At 39.8% G+C, this 23399-nt stretch overlaps 1 protein-coding gene across 19 annotated transcripts in view; it reads left to right on the forward strand.

Moving 5' to 3' along the window:
• The window catches only part of SLMAP (sarcolemma associated protein), a 121132-nt gene that overhangs the window by 94580 nt on the left and 3153 nt on the right, over nucleotides 1-23399 (forward strand). For 7 of the 19 annotated variants that reach the window (XM_066614777.1, XM_066614778.1, XM_066614781.1 and 4 more), the window contains 8 exons: nucleotides 3065-3145; nucleotides 3339-3398; nucleotides 5475-5597; nucleotides 6057-6131; nucleotides 11022-11342; nucleotides 13251-13368; nucleotides 16054-16225; nucleotides 19825-19959. In XM_066614777.1, coding sequence (XP_066470874.1) covers nucleotides 3065-3145; nucleotides 3339-3398; nucleotides 5475-5597; nucleotides 6057-6131; nucleotides 11022-11342; nucleotides 13251-13368; nucleotides 16054-16225; nucleotides 19825-19959 — 1085 coding nt within the window. Of the gene's footprint in view, nucleotides 1-3064; nucleotides 3146-3338; nucleotides 3399-5471; nucleotides 5598-6056; nucleotides 6132-11021; nucleotides 11343-13250; nucleotides 13369-16053; nucleotides 16226-19824; nucleotides 19960-23399 lie in introns of all 19 variants that reach the window. The other 12 variants (XM_066614774.1, XM_066614771.1, XM_066614773.1 and 9 more) reach the window with 2 other exon arrangements.

The raw sequence follows: 23399 nt of genomic DNA on the forward strand, positions 1-23399 counted from the left end.
ATTTTAATATACTTCATTACAAAATAGAACAGATTGTTCTGCCTTTCATGTGACAGCCAAGGGCAGCTAACAACATAAGACATACAGTATATTTTAAACATAACTACAAAAGCAGCTGAACAACATATAGTATTAAAAATAACTTTAGTGGATAAAAAACAATTGTAGGGCTTTGTGGGGGGGGGAACCTTTTCAATTTTGTGTTAAAATGGATGAAATCAGATTTTAGTAGGGAGGACATTCCGAAGTTGTGGTACTGTCACTGTCAGTGCCCAGTATCTTGCCCCCAACAAACCAATTTCTTCTAAAGGTGAACCAGAGAATAGTGCCTCAGAAGCTAATCTGAAAACTCTGGCATGTTCATGTGGAGATGATCCTTAAGGTTACCTGGCTCTAGACCATTTTAGGCTTTATAAAGGCCAAAGCCTGTACTTTGAATTGAACCTGAAAGCAAACTGGCAACTGGTACAATTGGAATACAGGTGGGACCTCTGTATCCACTGATTTGACTCACCCCTGATACCGAAGTCCACCTTTAAATGCCTTGTAACAGGGCAAAAAAGCACCAAAATCCAATTTCCTACCTTTGCACTGTTAAATAATTATAAATTCATTCCATTAGATTCCATTATTCACCCCATCTAGTGACTGAATGCAGTGTATTGTCTATACCAGGAGTGTCAATCTTGTTTCATACTGCGGGCCGAATAGCATTCATGATGCCCGCTGAGGGCCAGAGGTGATGTCATTAGACAGGAAGTGATGTCATTAAATAGGTCATAACCATAAATAAGCACTTTTTTCTCACTTAGGAACTTATTAGCTGCAAATAACAGAAGAGAAACTGTGCAAACCTTGATCATATTTCAAGTTATGAGGGAGCCCAATTATCATGCGGGCTGTCCTTTCAGCAGTGCCACCTCAGCACTGCCCAACAGCTGAGAGCCCGAGGGCCAGAAAAAAAGGTTCAGCGGGCCACATCCAGCCCCTGGGCCTTATGTTTGACTCCCCTGGTCTATGCCAATGCATTCGGGGACGACAGTAGAGGAGCAAGAAACCTGGAAGTGAGTCTTTAAAGCTATTTTTCCACTGACCTGGTATCCACTGATTTTTTTCATCCACTGGGAGTTCTGGAACAGAACTCCTGTAGATAACGAGGCATGACTTGTGACACAGGCCTACAAAATTGAGGGTCAGAAAAGTTTTTCCCACACATTATGGTGGTTTGATATGAATTTGGGGTGCTGATTCCAAAAATGGCATCCATTTTGCCCCATCACATCTAGTTTTGGACATATAGTATAGCCTCATTAGTGAATGGTTCAAGCAGCTTCCTCATGAGGAAGCCATTTAAGGAAGCAAAATGTGTGTTGGCCTGTATAATGGGATCATGTGGACCATACACTCATCAGCATTCTAGCAACTGCATTTTACACTACCTGAAACTTCCAGACAATCTTTAAAGGCACGTAGTGGACATGGCAACAGTTCAGTTTGGATATAGCTAGTGTATGTATAACTGAACCTAGGTACAACATTCCAAGTACTGTCACAGTTGGTGAATTGGCCAACTGGGAAAAGCATTTCTGGCTCTGGTCAACACCTGAAGATTCAGGGTCAGCCTGAGATCCAGGAATATTACCACACCTCAACTTTCAGGAGCAGTGTGATCCCATCCAAGACAGGTCTTAACCACTAGCCAAAGTAGCAGAAACCCCAACCAAGAGGACATTGACAGCAGCAGATGTCCATCTCCTTCAGTGCACTGTGGCACTTAAGGAGAAGCACACCTGCTGACACTCAACTTTTTAACATTTCATCTTCGATTATATTTAACATTTCAGTAAGCTGTTCAACATTGCTTTCAACATTGTCTCTTGCAACATCTGTCATTTTCTAAAGTAAGTGTGCTTCTACCTCTCTTGAATTTACCCGTGTTTCAGTTCAATTAAACAGTTAGATGCAGCATCTAGGTATTTTGTTCCTAATATATTTTTTAATGTAAAGATATTTTTGCAATTCTTTGTATAATCTTAACTAAACAACTGTTGTGAAAAAGTATCCGCAGATATGAAAAAGTCATGTGCTTTGGTTCCTTTGCTAGGCACATAATGGCTGCTTTGCTAAATTACTCATTATGTCCAAAGAAAAGCTTTCACCAAATTGTAGATACATGACTGCACCCTTCAAAAACACTGGAATGTGTTCAGATTTTGAGTCCTTAGTTAATACTGAGTGCATTTTTCAAGCTGACCCAGTGTTTCTGTTCACTTGGCACTATCTTGTTTAAGATTTTGCACCTAAAACAAATCTTTGGACTTGTTGAAGTCAGTAGGAATTTGGGAGACTTCATTATCTTCCTCAAGAAGTCCCCCTTCTTCACCCCATTGGTGTCAGCTTTTAGATGGTTTTAAGGGCTTTGGCTGTTTGTAGTGACAATGCACATGTAAATACTTGAGAATAGAATGTGGGAGGGGGGGCATGTGATTCATTCGACTCTTGTTTGTAGCAAATGTATGTATTTCGGATTGACATATTTTTGTAAGTGTTCATATTGCCCAATTAGTGGGTATACTTAAATTTCATGCTAGTGTATTGATGCATCCTCTTATTGTATGTTTTTTTTTTACCCCTTCTCCAACATGCTACAAAGCAGCATTTATTCCTAATAGGTCTTTTATTTCCAGCATGCTACAATATCTGCATTGTTCTGGAAATGGTTTTCTGTGTCTCTCTCCCCTGATTTGCTCCCAGAGTTAGTGAACAAAACAACTAACTTTATACTGGGTTCCAGCTGGCCCAAGTACAACTTCTGAACAAAAGGCTAAACTATGCATGAGGCAACTACATCCTGTGTTGGATTGTTTAGTATTAAATATGTGACCTGAGGATGTTTAATCCAGTTGGGAACAGCAGTGCAAAGACCTAGGAAAACATTTATTTTAACAACTGTGATTTTTTTTTTTTAGTCTTGGTCTCAAAAATAGATCTGGAACTTTTACCTTACAAAAAATATTTGAGATTTGTGTATACAGTAACCAAAGTAATCATTTTATTTTTGCAGAAAATCAAGCAAAAGCAAAGGAAGCTGATCTCTCCGATACCCTTAGCCCAAGCAAAGAAAAAAGCAGTGACGACACTACAGGTATGTTTTGGGTATATGTCAATTTAAGTGTACTTTGATGGGAGTGACTACTTTTAGGAAGGTGTATAAAACCAATAACCACCCAATTTTGTTGTTCTGGTGAGTGAGTTTGTGTTACTACTATGTCTAATCTATTTTAAGAACTTATTGCTTGGAATACTAAAATAAAATCAAATTTCAATTTCTGCTTTAGATGCTCAAATGGATGACCATGAATTAAATGAACCTATTGCTAAAGTAGCCCTCTTAAAAGGTAATTTATTGTTTTCTTAATAAACATTAAGATGGTTTCCTATAGGTTTATTTTAGTATAATAAGCACATATTTCAGTTTTGAAGTAGTTGAAATTTAGTAGAGTTCAAAATTAGTGTGCAAAATTGAGGAGATCTTGATCATGCCTGTTTACTCAGAAGCGAGTTACATGGAGCTTGTTTACCTTATAGGTTTGGAGCATTACAATCTTACGTAGAATCTCTATATTCTGTGAAGTGTTTGTAGATTAACTCTTTCTCTTACAACTGCTGAAAGTGATTATGTGGATTCTGACTATAAATAACTGTATGCATATTTCTTTTGAATTTCTTATTAATACTACAAACACACTTCACTGTAAACTGCATACTTATGTGTTTGTGTTATAAACAATATTCCTTTAGGCACCATATGAAATCAAACTGAATTGCAGGAAAATTCATTTGTATCAAAACACTTCAAAATACAAGCTTGCAATGCCCTAGTGCTGGTGGTAGCAGGAAAGGGGAATTGTGAACTTCAACTAAGCCAACAATATTTTAATGGTTTCTCAGTTTTCAGGAATTCTGTTGCATATGTTTAGATGAATTCTTAGTGTTGACTACTAGGGATACATATTTTAAATTGCTGATTGTGAACTTTCCTATGGTGCTTGACTAATAAGGAGGCAGAGGGTTATATCCTACGATTTCTTGGAGTACAACTCTCAGTTGGATGGAGCTTTGCACTAATGCAGGTTGTCTCTCATTGAGCAAAAAGCTTCCTTGCAAAAGTGCAGTGCTCTTTCCTGTTGAGGAAACAATGAGTTGCACTCCATGAAGTTTTACAATACAAGTCAGAATGCTGAGTATGTTGGGTTATCGGTCTTGACCTTGCATGGCAGTTGTATGTTTTAAAATAAACATGCTGGCCACAGACCAACAATAAGCTTAAATGGGTTCTATTGATTATGGCTGTCTTGCTGTCAGCAGATGCTGCATACTTGACCTTTTGTATGTTCCAGGAAGCATGATAAGAGAGTGCTTGTTAATACAGTTTTTTTTTCCCTTCTAGTTAAGGTACATAAATCTGCAGTATAATCAACAAGGGTGGGTTCAGAGGTTGGGCTCTGACCAAAGGTCCATGCCCATCAAATGACCCACTTGTTCATGTTGAATCCTTCCCCTGTTATCATCAAGGGGCTGGACAGATAGCACCACGGGGAGGGGGTGCAGGTCTTTGCCTCAGTGTTCCAAGCAGTTTGACAAATTGCCGTTGTGAAGGCCCCTGCATCGTAGGGGTTTTGATGTGCATGTACGCTGCATATCCCTGAGTGCTCTGCACATTCACAGTACTTCCCCCTCCCCAGTAAGATTTCTCTCAGTAGAAGCCAAACCTCCTGATGCCAGATAGGGCTGTATACATGTAGCAGGGGACAGAGCCGTCTCCCCATGTGCAGTAGTTTACTTTTTTCCCAACAGGAGTAAATGGCAACCATTCTGTTGTACTGAAGAAAAAAAAAAAGGACTATTCTTCTGGATGCCTTAGGTGTGCAGATCAACCTGTTCCCATTTTATTGGGTGGGAATAGATGTAGCCCCTTCCTCAGTAGTCTTGCAGATTGCAGCCCACTTGCTTTCTCCCATAGAATATTAATGCAAGCCTCACTAGCACTTGCCTTGTCTACTGTGAGGCATTTGGCATCTCAAATACTTCATTCTTGAATAATAAACTATGAAATAACAATAACGTAAGGTTAGTATCTGAAATGAAATATCAGCTACATTTAAGCCATTTCAGGCATTTATGAATAACTGCTAGTATTTGAAGCATTAACTGCATAGAATATGTTGAGATTAGAATATGTTGCCTATGTTATTCTTGCTGATTTTACTCTTCATTCATGCATGCAGGACTTGAGTGTGTGGATGTTTGACTTCTTAACATTGTTTTAATTTATCTCCTAACCTTTGTTTAATTGAGAGATTAATAGCTAACTAACTTTGCATGACTCTTTAAGATCCTATCTTCACAGGGTAATAGAAATTAAACCATTGCTAAAAACTGCTGCTTTAAAGAAAAAAATGTTTTTTTAGCAGATGAATTGCAGGGTGCACACTCAGAAACTGAAACTAAACAAGAAATTCAGCAACTGCACAAGGAACTGATTGAAGCCCAAGAGCTAGCTAGAACAAGTAAACAAAAATGCTTTGAACTACAAGGTGAGATGGAGACTCGTTTAAATCTGCAGGTTTCTTAGGAGACTTTTGACCAGAGGTGACAATTGAATCAGTTTAGCCTAATCTTCATTATTAATCTGCACACATGGTACAATTTTATACACTCAATATACATAGAAGGGGGCAAGTTTAAGTTTAAATATTTCTTCAATTTGTGCAATAGTTATGGGATGTGTCTATTATAGTCAGCTTCATTTTGTTGCCTCCATTCCAAAGCATAATGAAGCCGTAGGTGCACTGGATACAGAAAATTTTAAAGAAAGTATATTAACTACTAGCAGAGTAATTTAATCATTTAAAATATTAATTTACTTATGTTGATTTTGCTAGAATGATTTTTAATGTGCTACTAAACAGGTAATAACTTAACCAATTTTGAATGTTTAAACTACAAAATAGTAAACATAATTAAAACTTGAGATATTTTCATTATACTTATAGCTTTATTAGAAGAAGAACGAAAAGCTTATCGACTACAAGCTGAAGAGTCTACCAAACAAATCCAGGTTCTTCAAGGTATAAAACGTTTCATGGTTATACAGATAATACAGTCTCCAGGTCATTTATGAACAGGTTGAAAAGCACGTCCCAGGATCCTTGGCACTCCGCTTTTCACCTCTCTCCACTGTGAAAATTGCCCATTGACACCCACTCTCTATTTCCTGGTCCTCAACCAGTTCCTAATCCATGAGAAGACCTGCCCTCTTATTCCCTGACTGTGGAGTTTTCTCAGCAGGTTTTGGTGAGGTAACATGTCAAATGCCTTCTGAAAATCCAGATATATAATATCCACATGCCTGTTGACCTTTTCAAAGAATTCTGAAAGGTTTGTTAGGCTCAACTTGCCCTTACTGAAGCCATGCTGGTTGTCCCTCAGCAATGCTTGTTCATCTATGTGTTTTAAGATTTTATCTTTGATGAGGCATTCCACCATGTTATCTGGAACAGACATTAGACTGACTGGCCTATAATTTCCCAGGTCCTCTCTCCTTCCTTTTTTTAAAGATCGTTGTGACATTTGCTATCCTCCAATCATCTGGCGCTGTGGCCATTTTAAGGGACATATTGCATATTTCAGTCAAGAGATCAGCAACTTCATTCTTCAGTTCTTTAATAATTCTTGGGTGGATGTCATCTGGGTCCAGTGACTTATTGATTTTTAATTTGTCGATTAGATCTGAAACATCTTCTCTTTTAACCTCTGTGTGATGATTCTTTAGTCAGGAAGGGCTGTTCAGTCAGCGGTATCTGCCCAAGGTCTTCTGCCATGAAGACTGATTCAAATAACTCTTGAATTTCTCTGCCATCTCCAAGTCTCCTTTTATCTCCCCCTTTCCTCCCTCACTGTCCAGAGGGCCAACCACTTCTCTGGGAAGTTTCCTGCTTCTAATATATTTGAAGAAGCTTTTATTATTCCCCTTAATGTTATTGGCCATACACTCCTCAAATTTTTTCTTGGCCTCCTGTATCATCTTCTTACATTTCTTCTGCCACAGTTTGTTCCTTTTTATTCTCCTCATTACAGCAGAATTTCCACTTAGGGAAGAAAGCTTCCTTGCCCTTTGCAATTTCTCTAACTTTGCTCATTAGTCATGCTGGCATCCTCCCAGACTTAGTCGAGCTTTCTTCCTTTGTGTTATACATTTCCGCTGGTATGCACATTATTTATTTACTTACTTACTTCATTTGTACCCTGCCTTTCTCCCCAAAGTGACCCTAGGCAGCTTACAATAATAATTTAAAACACAGTTTAAAAGATGAATTAAAACAAGATAAAAAAAACATTAATAAAAAAAAATTCATAAAAACAGCAATCAGATAAAAAGATATAAAAGGAGCAGACAGCAGCAGTTTGTAAAAAGGCCCCAAACCTGTAAAAGTTAAAAGATGTTAAAAAGGCCAGGAACTGAGAAGGCTTATCTAAACAGAAATGTTGTCTTAAACAGCCTCCACACACTCTGGAGAGATTGGACTCTTTTCACCTTCCCTTTCAACTCCTTTCTAACTAGTCTCCTCATTTGGGGGAAAGTCCGCCCTTCAGGGTTTTTGTGTCAGATCTGCTTGGCACTCTTTCCCCCTACATGCATTGCAAGATGGATTGCAGCTTGATCACTGTTCACAATGTTTCTGTAACATTTACATCTCTAACCATATCCTGAGTACCACACAGTATTAAATCCAGAGTCACCTGTCGTCTGGTGGGCTCCTGTCCTCTGGTGGGTCTTGCAGGCAGGAAACCTGCACACTAGAGGAACAATTCAGAAAACATTAACAGTTATCCCTCTAGTGTACAGGCTTTCTGTCTGCTTGTCTGTCTATAAGCATTCTACTTATAATGTCTTGTACAAGCAAGGAACCAGTTGCTTTGTACAACTGCAAACAAGAATGAAGGTAACAGAGTCCCCCTTATCCTCGGTTCCTGGTATCTGCTGTGGGGGGCAGGAATTCTTCCCCTGTCAATACTGGGGTACGTCTTTGTACCAGGTTTTCTTTTTAGATTACACCAACCAACTTTGAAATAAGTTGAGTTTCTTTGCTTTGAATTGATGTTTGAACGGAAACTTGATGCCCACCTAGAGCTATACAGTGGGTCCATCCTGTCCACGGGCTCTGCAGCCATGGATTTTACCAACCATGGATTATAAATCTGGTGTTGTTTTTTTAATTCACATACCCTGCTGTAGCTTCCCACCATTTCACAGCTCTCTCTGCAGCATTTGTGAGTTTAAGCACATTATTGTCATTATTATTCTGTAAGTTTTCACAAATGTACATAATGTAGGCAGATTTACATCATTTTGTCTGCGTGACATCTGTGAACTTGAGCATCTGCTGATTTTGGTATCCACGTGGGTTCCAGGATCCAACCCCCCGCATATAGAGAGGGCCTACTGTAATTTTTCATTCACTCTGGCAGCAATTGGTTTTGTGTTAGTTTTGGGAGATCTGCTGCTGCTGAAGCAAAAGAAAGTGTTGCTCTTAAAAAGATAACCACTATTTACGACAACAAGCTTGCGTTGAGACAACATCATTGACAGCTCCTGCTATTTTCAGGGAATGCAGGATAACTGACATCTCCAGTTACCCCCTTTCCTCAGCTGAGAACTTCACTATGTTGGGTCATCACATCTATACGTGGGCGAGAAAACAAGCAGTGGTACAAATTCAGTTATATGTTCAAGAAAATAAATCTTGACAATCATTCCAAAACTGAGGCAAATTGCTAAATAATTACAGTATGTTAAGACCCTGATTTTTCTGTTCCAAAAGATTAAATGAATACAGGTCCATCCTTGTTATACACTGATTTTTTATACACGAATTTGAGTGAACGCGAATGGCCACTGCAAATGAGAAGGAATGTGCTGATCTCTGGAGAAGGGGAAAAATGCATCCCTTTAAAATCAGTTTAAAAACTTTTTTTCTTATGTTGTAGAGAGACAGTCATGCAAGCGATCATTCCATTCTTCTGCTGAGCCAGGCAAAGGCAGGAAGTCCTTTGCATTTCTATTTGCTGACTGCCTTTCTACATTTAGAAAAGCTGTTTTTAAACCACAATTGTAAAGGGACACACTTTTTTATTTTTTAACTCCTTTTATTTAACACATTTTATGGTATCAGCAGGGAGTCCCAGAAGCAAACCCCTGCGGATATCAAAGCAAGACCTTATTCAGATAGGAGCAATGGAGGGGCAAGAAACCTGAAGTGGTCTTTAAATCTATTTTTCCACGGATTTTTTTTATCCACGGATTTTTTTATCCACTAGGGCTGAGGTAGTCAATCTGTGCGTCCCGCCTCCCTCGTGAGGCGTGGCCAGCCTGCAGGGGCACTGCCAGGCATCTCGGGGAGGGGCTAGGCTGCTCTGCTCTGCTCAGCTGCATGTGCTGCCTCCTGACTTGCTGCTTTTCTGCAGCTGTGAACAAGGTGGGTGGGGCAGCGTGAGGCTGGGGTGGCATGGTGGTGGGAGGTGGGAGAGAAGGCTGGCTGAGCAGACAGAGGTGCCTCACCTCATCATGGAGCTCTCTCCATGTGCAACCTTGCCCCAAGGGCTACATTTCCCAGTGTGCCCTTCGCCCTGGGCATCCTGGGATTGGTCAAGGCTGGAGGAGAGAAGAGTACAGAGGTGCTGCATCTCATCAGCACAGGGTTTGCTCCTGGCAGGCTTCAAAGCGGGAGGGAAGAGTAAGTCCTCTGCTTGGGGAGCCCAGCCTGCTCTTAGTGTCCAAATGCCCCAGCTTGCATTCCTCCATCTTGCCTGGGGGGAACAGGGGTGGCATCTGCATGTTGGGTGTATGTGTGAGCAGCCGCCATCTACTTTGGGATGAGTTGTAATCTTGCTGGGTGTGGCTGCAATCCTTTCCACACTTTCCTGGGAGTAAACCTGAGTACATAGGCTTGGGGTCTGTGTCAGCTTAACCCAGGATTTTCTCCTTTCTCTTTTTCCTCCCGCTTCATAAAAGAGAAAAACCACTCTTGATGGCTTTGTCTCCAAAAATTGATTAAAAATAAAAATCCCCATTCCTTTTTAACAATTCCCATTTTTCCTCCTGCTTCCTTTGGGGAGGGGGGGTACTCTGTTGGCTGCTATTGTAAGACAAAAGGCACAATCCTAGCTAGGTCTACTCAGAAGTAAGTTCTATTATGTTCAATGGGACTTACTCCCAGGAAAGTGGGGTTAGGATTCCAGCCAAACAGTCTCTAGGTCTCAGTTTTCATCAGTATGCAATTAGCAGATACACACAAAACAAAGTCTTCCCTTCCCCCAGCAAATTCATCACTTCCCCCCCTTTCCAAAACCCACCAGGTGTGCTGCTAACAAACTCAGGGCACAATCCTAACCAGGTCTACTCAGAAGTAAGTCCTATTTTGTTCAGTGGGACTTACTCTCAGGTAAGCTGCCTTGGGAGCCCTTTGGGGAGAAAGGCAGAATGCAAATCTAATAAATAAATGTGGTTAGGGTTGCAGCCTCAGAATGCTGGCAACCTTGTTTCTAGTGTATGATTATAACACATTCATCCCCATTTTGGGGGTTACTGAGGTAACTGAGGTGAGGTGTTGTAATGGGGAGCCATGGCCAATGGCTACAAGGATCAGGGGAGGCGTGAACCAGAAAAGTTCGAGAACCACTGCACTAGGGGTTTTGGAACGGAACCCCGGTGGATAACGAGTGACGACCTGTATTCCTATTTAATAAAAACCAAACCTCCTTTAGATGTAGTATTATGGGCTGACTAAAGTGCTAACATTTTTCATCCCTAACATTGACACATTAGGGAAGTGTTAGGGATCTTTTTCTGTAAGTTAGCATTGTTCAACCAGTGTTTCCTTGATAGAGATACACCTGGCAAATGTGAATTAGCATGTTTCACAGTTTAAGAAAGTCTAATTTCCTGTAAATATTTACAGCTCAGTTGCACAGGCTGCAGGCAGATATTGAACATCTTCGTGAGGAAAAGGAGAATGAAATCTCCAGTGCTCGAAATGAATTACTTAGTGCTCAGAGTGAGATTCTGTTACTACAGCAAGTAGCTGAAAAGACTGCATCAGAAAGAGACACAGATGTTGCTGCTTTACAAGAAGAGCTTCAAAAAGTAAGGGCAGAGCTTGAACGGTGGCGCAAGGAGGCTTCAGAATATGAAAAAGAGATTGTCAGTCTGCAAGCCAGTTTTCAACTGCAATGTCAGCAGTGTGAGGATCAGCAGAGAGAGGAAGCTATCCGTTTACAAGGTATGATGCATGTGTCTTATAACATGGAAAGAATAAAACATTGGGCTTGGTGCCTGTATCTTTTTTTGTGGTGGTGAAGTTTTATGTGCAAGTTCCTAATCTAAACTGAGAAAGGAAAAATGTATCTGTTTAAATATAAATGTTAAATCTAAGATAAGAAATAACAGCACTCAATGCTAAAGCAGCTGGGCTTTGTCATTTAGGAAAAAAGGCAAGTAAGAGACAACATGAGTATGTTTTAAAAAGTTAAGTGTGGAGAAGGTTCAGGGATGAGCTGGAGCTTAATGGAAAAAGCAACTTCTTTGTATGCAGTAGATTCCAGATTCAGTCTCCGGCAACTCCCAGTAGGGCAGATAAAAATTCCTCTCTGAAACTCTGGAGAGCTGCTGCCAGTCAGTGTTGACAACAGGTAGAAGGCAGCTTCCTGTGTTCTTAGAGATGACTAAGCTCCTTCTTCCATAATACTGGAACTCAGAATCATCCATGAATTTGCCTAAAAGTAGATGCAGTACAAGTGTTCCCGATATCCGCAAATCTCGTTATCTGCAGTTCCCTGCGACCCCCCACATCCCATTATCTTTGTTTATGTGGATTACATCTGTGCAAAGTGATAAGATGTTTTGCATGTACAAATGCTATAATCAAAAAATTTATAGCTGTCTGAGCAGGCAAGTAGCCTTCAGCCTAGAAAGGAGACTAAAAGCAAATACTCACTTCCTGTTGCTGTTAGTGTCCCTTCTAGGTTGCAGGCTACTTGCCCACTCATCTGGTTATAAGCATTTTGCTTATAGTTTTTGTACAAGCATGACACCTTAACTCGACATTTGACTTCGATCCATTGTAAGCCACATAAGAAAAGGTAATGGACAGGTGAGGGAGTACGGAGATAGGGTCCCTCCCTTATCCAAAGTTTCTGGTATCCGTGGGGGAAGGAACGTATCCCCAGCCAATATAGGGACACACACACCTGTACTACTTTGGACTTACTAACATATGAACAGTGGAGGCTCACCAATGAGGGGAATGGGGCTTGGCTCCACCAAGATGAAATAAAATTAAAAATGCATTTAAAGATTTAATTGCATTAAATTAATCAGTTAAGAATTTCTGTACGGCCCAGGCGAAGTTGGTGACTGGTTAATCCTGGGATTCTTCTGGTTATCAAGTCCAATTGCTTCCTTCTCATGTCTGAGTTCCAGTTTCAAGCTGGCTTTTTCATTCAGGCCTCTCTCAAGCTGTCAGAGCAAGGGAGGGGCCTGCAGACTACAGCCTCACACCACAAGACTCATTTTACAACAATTTAGTGCAGGGAGGGCCGATTTACTTGTTCCCATTGTTTCAGCCCTTTTCAGGAGGAATTGGATGAAAGTTTGGATAATTCCAAAATTTTCAGCCAGTTGCTACGGAGGCTGCCAGCAATTGTGAGACTGTTTTCAGCCCATCACATATATCCAGTGAGCCTTAAGTAGACCAATCCTACTCAAGATACCACTTGGATACCACTTCCTTCCTGTTGACTGACTCTATGCAGTGGTTTTCAAACTTCTTAGTTGCCAGAATCCTTTGTGCTCCTTAAAGGAGTCTCCGAGAGCTCCATCAACGCACGTGTGGAATTTCAGGAAGCCCCGCAGCACTAATACATGCAGGAGTGGAACAGCACTGAGCCCAACACTGAACACTGGTGAAGAGCTGGAATAGGAGGGAAATGAGAAAGGAAAGCATGAAGAGGAGTGGCAGGAGGGACAAATGAGCAAATTGGACAAATGGCAAATGGCAGCCTGACGTGCTTTTGGAGCCCCTAAAGGGGTCTTGAGGAGGAAAGGCTCCAAGAACATGTTACTGAATATATTCTGAAATCCGTATGTCGCAATCAGCTTTAATGGATTACATAACATTACTTGTTTCTAGGTGAACTTGATAAGTTGAGAGAGAAGTGGACTGTTCTTGAAACTGAATGCCTTTCATTGAAGAAAGAGAATTCCTTGCTTGCATCTGAACTTCAACGACGAGAGAAAGAGCTACATAAGTAAGTGTCGTTAAATCTAAAGAGGGAGGGAACTTGCTTAAAACTTTCAAAGGTTACCAGAGCCTTACCGTATACATTAGGTGCTGGATTGGGAAAGGAAGAAACATTTCAAAGAAAGAGGAAGTGGCATTATTTTCAGCTGTTCAGCTCCTGAACAGAAAGAGGAAGTGGCATTATTTTCAGACAGTTCAGCTCCTGAACTGTCTTTTTTAAAGAATTTGTTTAGATGCACTCAGTGCATCTGGAGCACTAGATGTATTTTACTTGGATCTGCCCAGTGATTTGCTCAGCATACATTTCCAGTAGTAGGATCAATGGTTTTGTGACCAGGGTTGCATTGATGGTTAAGAAATTGGTGTGTCATCTCTGGAAAATTCATAGTATATAACCCATCCTTGAACAGAGCAGTATAATGAACACCCACTACAGCAAGATACAAAATAAAACTTTCAATAGACACAAATATCTTTTTTGGAATTTTGGTAAGAATTAAAATGCAGGGGGGCCCCCATCCATGGATCCCATATCCACGGTTTCACTTACCTGCGGATTGAGCACTCCAGGGCTTCCCCGGCCTTCTTAATGCCTTTTAAAGGCATAAAAAGGTCATTTCCAGTTTTGCTGAAAAATCCGGAAGTGATGGTTTTTCCCTTGTTACAGTCATTCTAAGCAGACAGAGGCCACAAGTGGACATGCAGAGCCTTGGTGGTACTCAGAAAATCCTCCAGAGGTGAGGGGAGTGGAACTTCCCCTGCCTCTAGAGGGTGGGGAGAGGTATTCCTCATATCCACAAATTCATGTATCTGCAGGGAGTTCAAGAACAGAACCCCCCTCCTGAAGATATGGGGGCATGTCTGTACCTCAATGGCAGTGTGCAAATAATGTGGTCAATTTAATTAACATTTTCCACATGCTGTTTTTTTTCTATGTGAGTTAATATAGCAGTGCTTCCCAAACTCCCTCAAGGGAGTTGGGAGCACTGTAAGTAGTTGCGGGGAAGATAGCAATGCAATTCCCAGGATTGCACTGCTGCCAAGCACAGGAGGGGGTTTTTCCTCTTACCTGCAGGCAGCTTTGCAGTCTGAGGGGTCTGCAAGGGGGGGGGGAACAAAAGTGTAAAAAGAAAAAAGGGGAAAATTGGCACTTACAGTTTTCACAACAAAATTTGTGGTTTACAAAATTACACGGTTACTTTAAATCCTCTTTTTATTTAACTATGGGAAGATGAACTATGCCAGGGGTAGCCAAACTGCTGCTTGCAAGCCACATGCAGCTTTTGGAAATTAAAGAAATTTTGGATCAACAAGGATTATAGAGGAATTGTACAGGAGAATAGTAATTGTACCAGTTAGTGCTGATAACATTAGTTTTAGTGGACATGGCTTATGATCACATGTTTCTGGCATGTATGGCTGTGCTGCTGGCAGTAAAATTATCATAGTGTTTGTGTGATAATGGATGCTGTAGAGTTTGGTTACTGTTTTTATCCCTTTTCCTTTATTTTTTGAAATTAATGGAAATGAGCAGTTTAAAACATCTCATACGTGAATGAATATTATTACATACATGTATGAATGTTATAAAATTTTTGTAACAAGTTGTGCATGTAACAATAAAAACGTGTGTAATTGTTCATGTGTTGTGGCTCTCAAACATCTGACATTTATTACATGTGGCTCTTAGATTAAGTAAGTTTGGCTACCTTGGTCTATGCTGCGATAATGTTTTCTTTTCATTACCTAGAGTGGATTAAAATACAGTTTATATTACTGGTTTAGTTGCTACAAAATGCCAACCAAATATGACTGTAAAGATGAGTTTTTGCCAGCTCCAACTTCTCTTAATTGATTTTTAGCTGGTTTGACTTCCAAGGCATGCTGTATACAACTGTAACATCCCCACAGATGGCTTTGCAGTCTCTAATTTAAATAAATTAAATAAATTAAATAATAAATAAATAAATAAAACTTTCCTTGTTGTAATTTAAACCCATTTTTCTGGATCCTACCCTCCAAAGCAACTGAGAACAAATCTACTCCATCTTCCTCTTGACAGCCCCCTAGATATTTATAGATATCATGTCACCTCTTAATAGTCTGTTCGCCAAACTAAACATGCTCAACTCCTACATCCTAGGATATTCTCCAGCCATCCTATTCACCCTCCTCTGGACCTGTTCTAGTTTGCCAGATGCAAGGGAGGGCACCAAGGCACAGGTTGTGTCTTGTTGTCTTGTGTGCTCCCTGAAGCATTTGGTGAGCCATTGTGAGATACAGGAAGTTGAACTACATGGGCATTTGGCCTGATCCATGGGGGCTACTCTTATGTTCTTATGTCAATAACTCTCCTAAATCAGCATCCAGAACTGAATGCAGTCTTCCAGGCAGGTTCTGACTAAAAAGCAGAATACAGCTGTACTATTACTTCTCACTGTCTTGATACTCTATTTCTATTGATGCAGCCTAGAATTGGATTTACCTTATTTGCTACCAATCAATCCTTGCTTGAAATTCTTTTTTTCTTTATACATAGTGGTCCAATACGTCAGTGTTATGTTCATTCATGGAAATAGTGTATATTTGATTTTATTGTATGGAAGTTATAAAAGTTAAGGGGGATTGATTATAAATTAAGTCTTTTTTTCCCTAAACATGCCATATTCTCTTGGTGTTTGCCTTCTTTCAGTTCTCAACAACAGAGTTTAGCACTTACTAGTGATCTGAGTGTTCTTGAATTGACCCGAAAGGAACTTGAAAATAAAGTGGGATCTTTGAAAGAACAACATCAGCGAGATGCAACTAGCCTGAAAACCCTTCTTAATGAAGCAGAAAACCAAGCCAAGGATGCTCAGAATGAGGTAAATATGAAAAATTTGTCACATATGGATATTAGTATTTAAAAAGGAATTGTTCCTTAGCAAGACTATAATCTATGGAATGGATTTAGGGATGGACCTCAACAAGTGGGAAACCCTGGCCTCTGAGCAGCCCGCTTGGAGGCAGGCTGTGCAGCATGGCCTTTCCCAGTTTGAAGAGACACTTTGCCAACAGTCTGAGGCTAAGAGGCAAAGAAGGAAGGCCCATAGCCAGGGAGACAGACCAGGGACAGACTGCACTTGCTGCCGGTGTGGAAGGGATTGTCACTCCCGGATTGGCCTTTTCAGCCACACTAGACGCTGTGCCAGAACCACCTTTCAGAGCGCGATACCATAGTCTTTCGAGACTGAAGGTTGCCAATACAATCTATGGAAACCAGCAACAAAGTTTCTGTATCCTTGGCTTTTTTTCTTTTTCCTTAAAAGCAACCACTGCTTCATGAGAGAGACTGCTTTTGGCATTATGGGCAGTTATAAAAGCAGTGTTTGATGGTGTGCGACTTGTTGAAATCTACTGCTTTTTAAGTCTCACAAGTTTAATGTTTTAATTCACAGTAGGACTTGTCTTATTATGAACTTCTCTTATTTTGACTTTCTTCTTGTGTCAGGGCAAATGTAAATATGAATATCCAAATGTAATCAAGGATGAAGAATTCTGCTAAAAAGTACCCAGACTGAAGCCTAATTCCCGCATTTACTTCATGTGATGATTTTTGCCTTATCAGTTTCATGTGAGGAATGTGGCTTATGATGTGCTCCACTCAGATGATGCATGTTATTTATCATATCTGGTTAGAAGAGTGAGAGGTGTCTGCTACCACTTGCTGCCATGTGTAGCAACAAATATGTAGAAATATTCCCCATATGAAAAAGATGCAGAATTCATCTCATGGTCCTTTTTGGGTATTGAACCTCATGAAAAAAATTTTTAAGTATATGGAGGAGAGTCGCAACAAATTTATGCCATTCCTTTCCCCTGTGCAATAAATACAAAGGCTTCTTGGTTCCTGAGGCAGCCTTTGGACTTCTCTACCATCATCTTTACAGTCAGAAATTGTGTTCAGATTGATTGTGTAATCAAGGCCTTCATTTGCCTTAACCACTAGGAATGCACATCCAATCTGGTGAATTTCTGTGGTTTTGTTTAGACTGCCTTTGGTATTTGAGCTTAACAGTATATAAAAATTCAAAAACCTTCCAGAAGCTTCTGCTTGAACACGCATAATGCAAAGGGAAAGAACCTTCAGGTGATCCATTTCTTCATTAACATTACTAGAGAAGCATTGGTTGTCATTTTCATTGCATTTTTCAGTTCCTTTCTGTTACCAGCACTGCAGTGTGTTATTGTGTGGTTTAGTGAGACTGTACATTTTGTCAATATGTCAGTTTTTTAACATTGGCTTAATACAATGGAGTTGTGTATTTAGCTCAAATGGAAGCTCAAAATATGTTCTTTAGGTGTTCTACGTTCTAAATATTTTTGGTTTGTTTTCATAGGTGTTTGTATGAAATATAGAGAGTAAATACAGAGAGAGAACTGTAAAATAATATATACAGATGGGGGCCAGGGTCAATCTTCTGAACTTCCTGGGAATTTTATTCTCACTAGAACTCTGCTGTCATAAAAATAGACACAGCCTCATGACTTTAATAATACAGCGAACTAAGTGAGATCTCTCATGCTTGCAATAAGCTTCTTGTAAAATGGGAATGTCTAATATACTAAATATGTCTTGCCAATGAAAATGAGAAAAGTCTTCTCTAGTTAGCAAGTTGTGTTTGAAAACCAAAATTGAAGTAATATTCATAACATTTTCTCTGGTTACATTTTGGCAGGGAAGCAGGTGACTTGCTTTGCTTAACTTAGACTTTAGTACAGAACTCCAGAACTTTTCTTTAACATGCACTTGTGACATGTTTTCCCAGATGTGAGAATAAAAACCATTTTTAAAAGTCAAAAAATGCTCTCCTGAATGTTTCAAGCTGTTTTCTTTGCATGACCACCTTTTTATGGTAGTGTTCCAGCTTGGTGGTGCCTGATTACACATCTGTTCCCCAAAGGTAGTTGGTTATCCTAAATTTGTAGATGCATCAGCTTTCTCTCTTTTTCCCCCCAAAAGTATTATTTATAAAGTGTTTCAACAAGTATTGGGGATTTAGGCGTGTAAAGGATAGGAGGCCACTGAAAGAATGCACTGAACTGGTGCATTAAGTTCCTGCAGAGTCTATGCTGGTTCCCTACCAATCTGCATGGAAGAAAGTGTCTGAGGCTGCACTGGCCAGATGACCTAAGATGTGCTGCTAGCACAGCGTTGTCCAGCACTTCATTTGTGCGGAATGACTCTTGACAGATACCGAATCCAAATTGTTGAATGTTGCATTCTTATTTCAAATGAAAATTTGGAATAGCGATTCCAAATTGTTTTCCAATGTTGTGAAAAATCATTTGGTGCTCTTGGTTGTTGGCTTTTTAGAAAAGAATGAAATAATTCTTGGTGGTGGTGCTGGTATACTTTGACAGATGGCCTGAGAAGAATCTTTTTCACAGGAAAATATTAACTGTTTCAGTACTAGCCTATAATACATTCCTTGGTTCAAGCAGTTTGGATGTGGCTGTATTTCCTTATCACATTAGATGAGACTTTTCTCTGAGTGACAATACTGATAATAATTATAATGATAATAATAAAACTGCACTGGAATTAAGATTAGATTTCTGCATGAATGTCTTAATAATGTTCAGAGACACAGAGCTTTAATCTAGGATTACATTTTTGTTGCAACATTACAAAGAAAATTAGTCTGGGCCAACTAACTTATGTTAAGAGTTGTATTTTCAGGAGAAAAGCCTCATGGGCAGTTAGAGTTACTTTAAATATTTAGCTTACCTTCAGGGAATTTGATAAGATGCTGCTTCATATCTTGAACAGATGTTCTTATTAATTCAAGAGATGTGCACGCTCTCTCCTAAAAAGCTTTAATCTATTAGAATAACTTGTAAAGTTACAAACTTAAATTTGAGGCAAAGGTATATACAGATAGTTCTAGACAACTTTCAGAAAGGAACAAGAACTCACACGTAGTATCGTATATAAAACTTGATGCTCAGTTTTATTTGTGACATGAAGCTGAAATATTATGGCAGTCCTGTAATTGTTGCTGAAAACTGCAGATCTGCACCTTCTTCCCCACTCCTCATCTCCCCCTAGTAATGTCTAAATAATCCAAAATGCATGATATCATTACCAGAGGAGAAAAAAGCAAGAGTTGCAGGGTCTAGTTGTGGCCTAAGAAGTTTTATTGTCCCTGACATTTCTGTCAACCTAAACAAACAACTCACAGTAAGAATTAAATTTTATTTGAGTATCATATTTAAATAAAGTACAGTGGCCCATGCACACACTTATTTTACCATGACAAGGATTCTGATGGACTAAAAATTAAACTGTTGCCCCCCAAATACCAATATTTAAAGTCCTGTGTAATGTTTCCAAAACAGGTAGGGACATATCTCAAAACTACCTTAACTTCTCATATCTAGCTTAAATGGGTTTGTAGATATGTTTTTTCTTTGTCTTTAGTATGAAAAGACACAGACCATACTCTCAGAGCTGAAGCTGAAGTTTGAGATCACTGAGCAGGAAAAGCAATCAATCACAGATGAACTCAAACAGTGTAAGGACAACTTGAAGCTGCTACAAGAAAAAGGAAACAATGTAAGTTGGTATAAAGTGTGCATCAGATTTTGGTTATTTACTTTCCATGATGAGAACATGGGCATTGAACATACAGGATAAGGTTTCAGAAAGAGCCTTTTGCAGGGTTGCCTAGGCTACATGCAATTACTGGCCTCACAAACTTGTCAGGTGTCCTCAATTCCTTTGACTTATTTGACTCCTAAAATCAATTTTGTAAATGAAAACATTTCGCTGCACATTATTTTACTAGCATCTTGCTTCAGAAAACCTTGTTATACTAGCCCAGGGGTGCCCAAACCCTGGCCCTGGGGCCACATGCGGCCCTCGAGGCCTCTCAATGTGGCCCTCAGGAAGCCCCCAGTCTCCAATGAGCCTCTGGGCCGCCAGAGATTTGTTGGAGCCCACACTGGCCCGATGCAGCTGCTCGCAGCATGAGGGTGACTGTTTGACCTCTCACATGAGCTGTGGGATGAGGGCTCCCTTCACTTCTTGCTGTTTCATGTCTGTGATGCAGTAGCGGCAGCAAAGGAAAGGCCAGCCTTGCTTTGTGCAAGGCCTTTTATAGGCCTTGAGCTATTGCAAGACCTTCATTCATTCATATAAGTTTGTCTTTAATATATTCATATATGTAAACTTATGTAAATTTATTCTTTTTTTCCCCGGCCCCCGACACAGTGTCAGAGAGCTGATGTGGCCCTCCTGCCAAAAACGTTAGACACCCCTGTACTAGCCAAAGTGAGAATTGGAACATATATAATACAAAAACTACATGTACTCCCTTAATGGCGTTTTCAGGTGGTAAATTCTATTTCTGCATATGATTTCTTGGACAGGAATTTTGTCCCTTGAGAGAATGGAGGAATGCAGTTTGAACTTCCTTGTTCACGTGGCGGGGGAGCAGAGCTCAGGTGTTACATGTATTCTTCTCCATAGTTAGAATGGTCTTTGATTTGCAAAACTGGCCAAGAAGAATTCAATTAGCTGTTAGTCCTAGTGATGCCTGAAACCTTTAAGTTGAAGCAAGGTTGTAGAATCTCTGCAACTGCCTACTGAGTGTATACAGTGAAGTATACAATCCAAGAAGAGCTGGTCTGATCTCAACTAAGCTTTGTTTGCTGTCAGTCACATGAATGTTGTGCCTGATTTGCCCTAACAGAAGCATCTAGCAGGTTGAGCATTCAGCATTTGCTTGCCAGAGGGGGGAGAATCCACAACATTCTGATGGTTTTTTTTATCACCCTTTTTGTTAGTAGAAAAGCCTCTCCAGGATAGAAATGATTTTAAATGTTAGCTTAATTTCTGTATCTCTAATCACTTGATGATTAGAAGTGGGTTCTGAGGTGGTTTGTATACAGGGCAGATATATGATTTGGAGAAGAGATATGTGAGACATCCAACAGAAAAGCCCATCAGGAAGAAACTTGCTGAGAGAAGCTTGCAGATTCAGAGCATCTGCAGAATTCATACTAAAATAAGGAACACCCAGGTTCTTTGTTTAAAACTGTCAGCCCCAAATGAATTTTTAATGACCATCATGTTAGAAAGGCCAAAAGATTAAAACAATTCCTCTTAGATCTAACAGTGTTTTTTTAATGCTGTACAACTAAGAATTGGGGGGTAGAGCCCCCTGCTCCCTTGCACAGTTCTCCCTTTGAGAGCTTGTGAGTTCTCTCCTCAATATTTTTCTTTTGGAAGTACTTGCTGAGGAAAGTGGGTTTTTCTATATAAAGATTAGTTAATTTTTCAGTTGCTAGATAAGGAAAGTAATTTATTTGTATATGCTGTTTTGGTCTCTTCAGTATTTTGAAATTGATGCATGTAATGATCACACAACAATTGTATTCATGTGTTGTGAGCTAAACATCAATTCCGTAAACTAGAAATGGGAAGATTTCAGTAGATGCTTCACAGTTTAAAGCTCATAGTAGACTTTTGATTTAATTATCACTTTTTTTAATCTAAAGTAAATATGACCTGTAAAGGACTAATTATTTAATAGGATGAGAAGCTAATATTGTGTTTAATCATGGCTTCAGCCATTCACTGTCATGAGGTAGTTATTCTGTAAATGGTTCAGGTCAGCTCACACATCCTTTTGAGTCCATGGAAGCCACCTTTATTTTTAATCCATCCCGTGCTTTCAATATCACAGCCTAAGCCAATCACATGCATGCCAATTGTCACATGTTCAGTGGAGCACAGATTGCTTTTCTGTATTTGGTTATAACAAGATGAAATAGTGTGCTTGAAAGCCAATTTGAACTGAGATCAGTGGATGTACAACTGGCTCCATCTTTGTGGTTGTCATTCTAAATAAATGTAAGAATTATGGTGAGTTGGTTAGCATATGGTTAGAAAACTGAGAAATTGCTGGAAAAGAATTGAGTTTTGATGCACAAGTTGTCAGAGAATAGCTAGCAAGAAATTGTTGTACTCCAGCATCTTTAATGTTACATTCTAGTGCATGGAAATCTTTAGAATTTCAGGGCATTTGATCCATAGACCAGTGTTTCTCAAACTGTGGGTCGGGACCCACTTGGTGGGTTGTGAACCAATTTCAGGTGGGTCCCCTTTCAGTTCAGTATTTTATCTTTAATATATTAGACTTGATGCTACCATGGTATGTGACTGCATTTGGAGAAATGTTACAGACCTGTACTTTTAACAAGCTACTATGTATATTATTTTAACAATGATAGTAAATGGGTCTTACTTCTGGGTAAGTGTGGGTAGGATTGCAGTCTAGGATTGTTAAAAAGTATCCTACTTGATGATGCCACTTCTGATCAAGACATCACTTCCGGTGGGTCCTGCCAGATTCTCATTTTAAAAAGTGGGTCCCAGTGCTAAATGTGTGAGAACCACTGCCATAGACAGTTTTTGCAAAAACTGAAGTTTAAATTATAGCAGATGTGAGCCATTTACTTCAGTACAACTAATACAATTGTGTGGAATCTGCATGGGTCGCAGTGTATTTTATTTCCACATACTATATTAGATATTTTTGCATTGAAGACTTCTTGTTGATTTTTTATTTTTTTTTGCCCTTTACTTTGCTGGCAAAATTTTCTAGAATTGGTATGCCTGCTAAATATTGCAGTTATATAAGTTTATTGCCTGTAGCTTCCATTTACTGTAACTGCTGCTCTGATGAGACAAAACTTTGGGCATAATATTTGAGGGTGCCATTGTGAAAACAGATAAGCATGCCTTGACAATGTGAGATTGCCCTTCACGTGCTGTTGAGTCACTGTTTAGCAACAGTAGAGTGGGGGGAATCTTAAGCCCAGGTCTTGAGGTAGCTGAAATGGCACGTTTACCCCCTTGAAACCCTGTTCTTCCTATCAAGTTAGGATGGACAATCAGATGTATAATTGTGCCTCTTTGGACTTTAATGCTCTGTGGACAAGAGGTGGAGTGTTAGCATGTGTCTCTGTGGCACTTCTCTCACAATTATT

This window comes from Tiliqua scincoides, chromosome 2 (assembly GCF_035046505.1).
Source record: "Tiliqua scincoides isolate rTilSci1 chromosome 2, rTilSci1.hap2, whole genome shotgun sequence".
Classification (NCBI taxonomy): Eukaryota; Metazoa; Chordata; class Lepidosauria; order Squamata; family Scincidae; genus Tiliqua; species Tiliqua scincoides.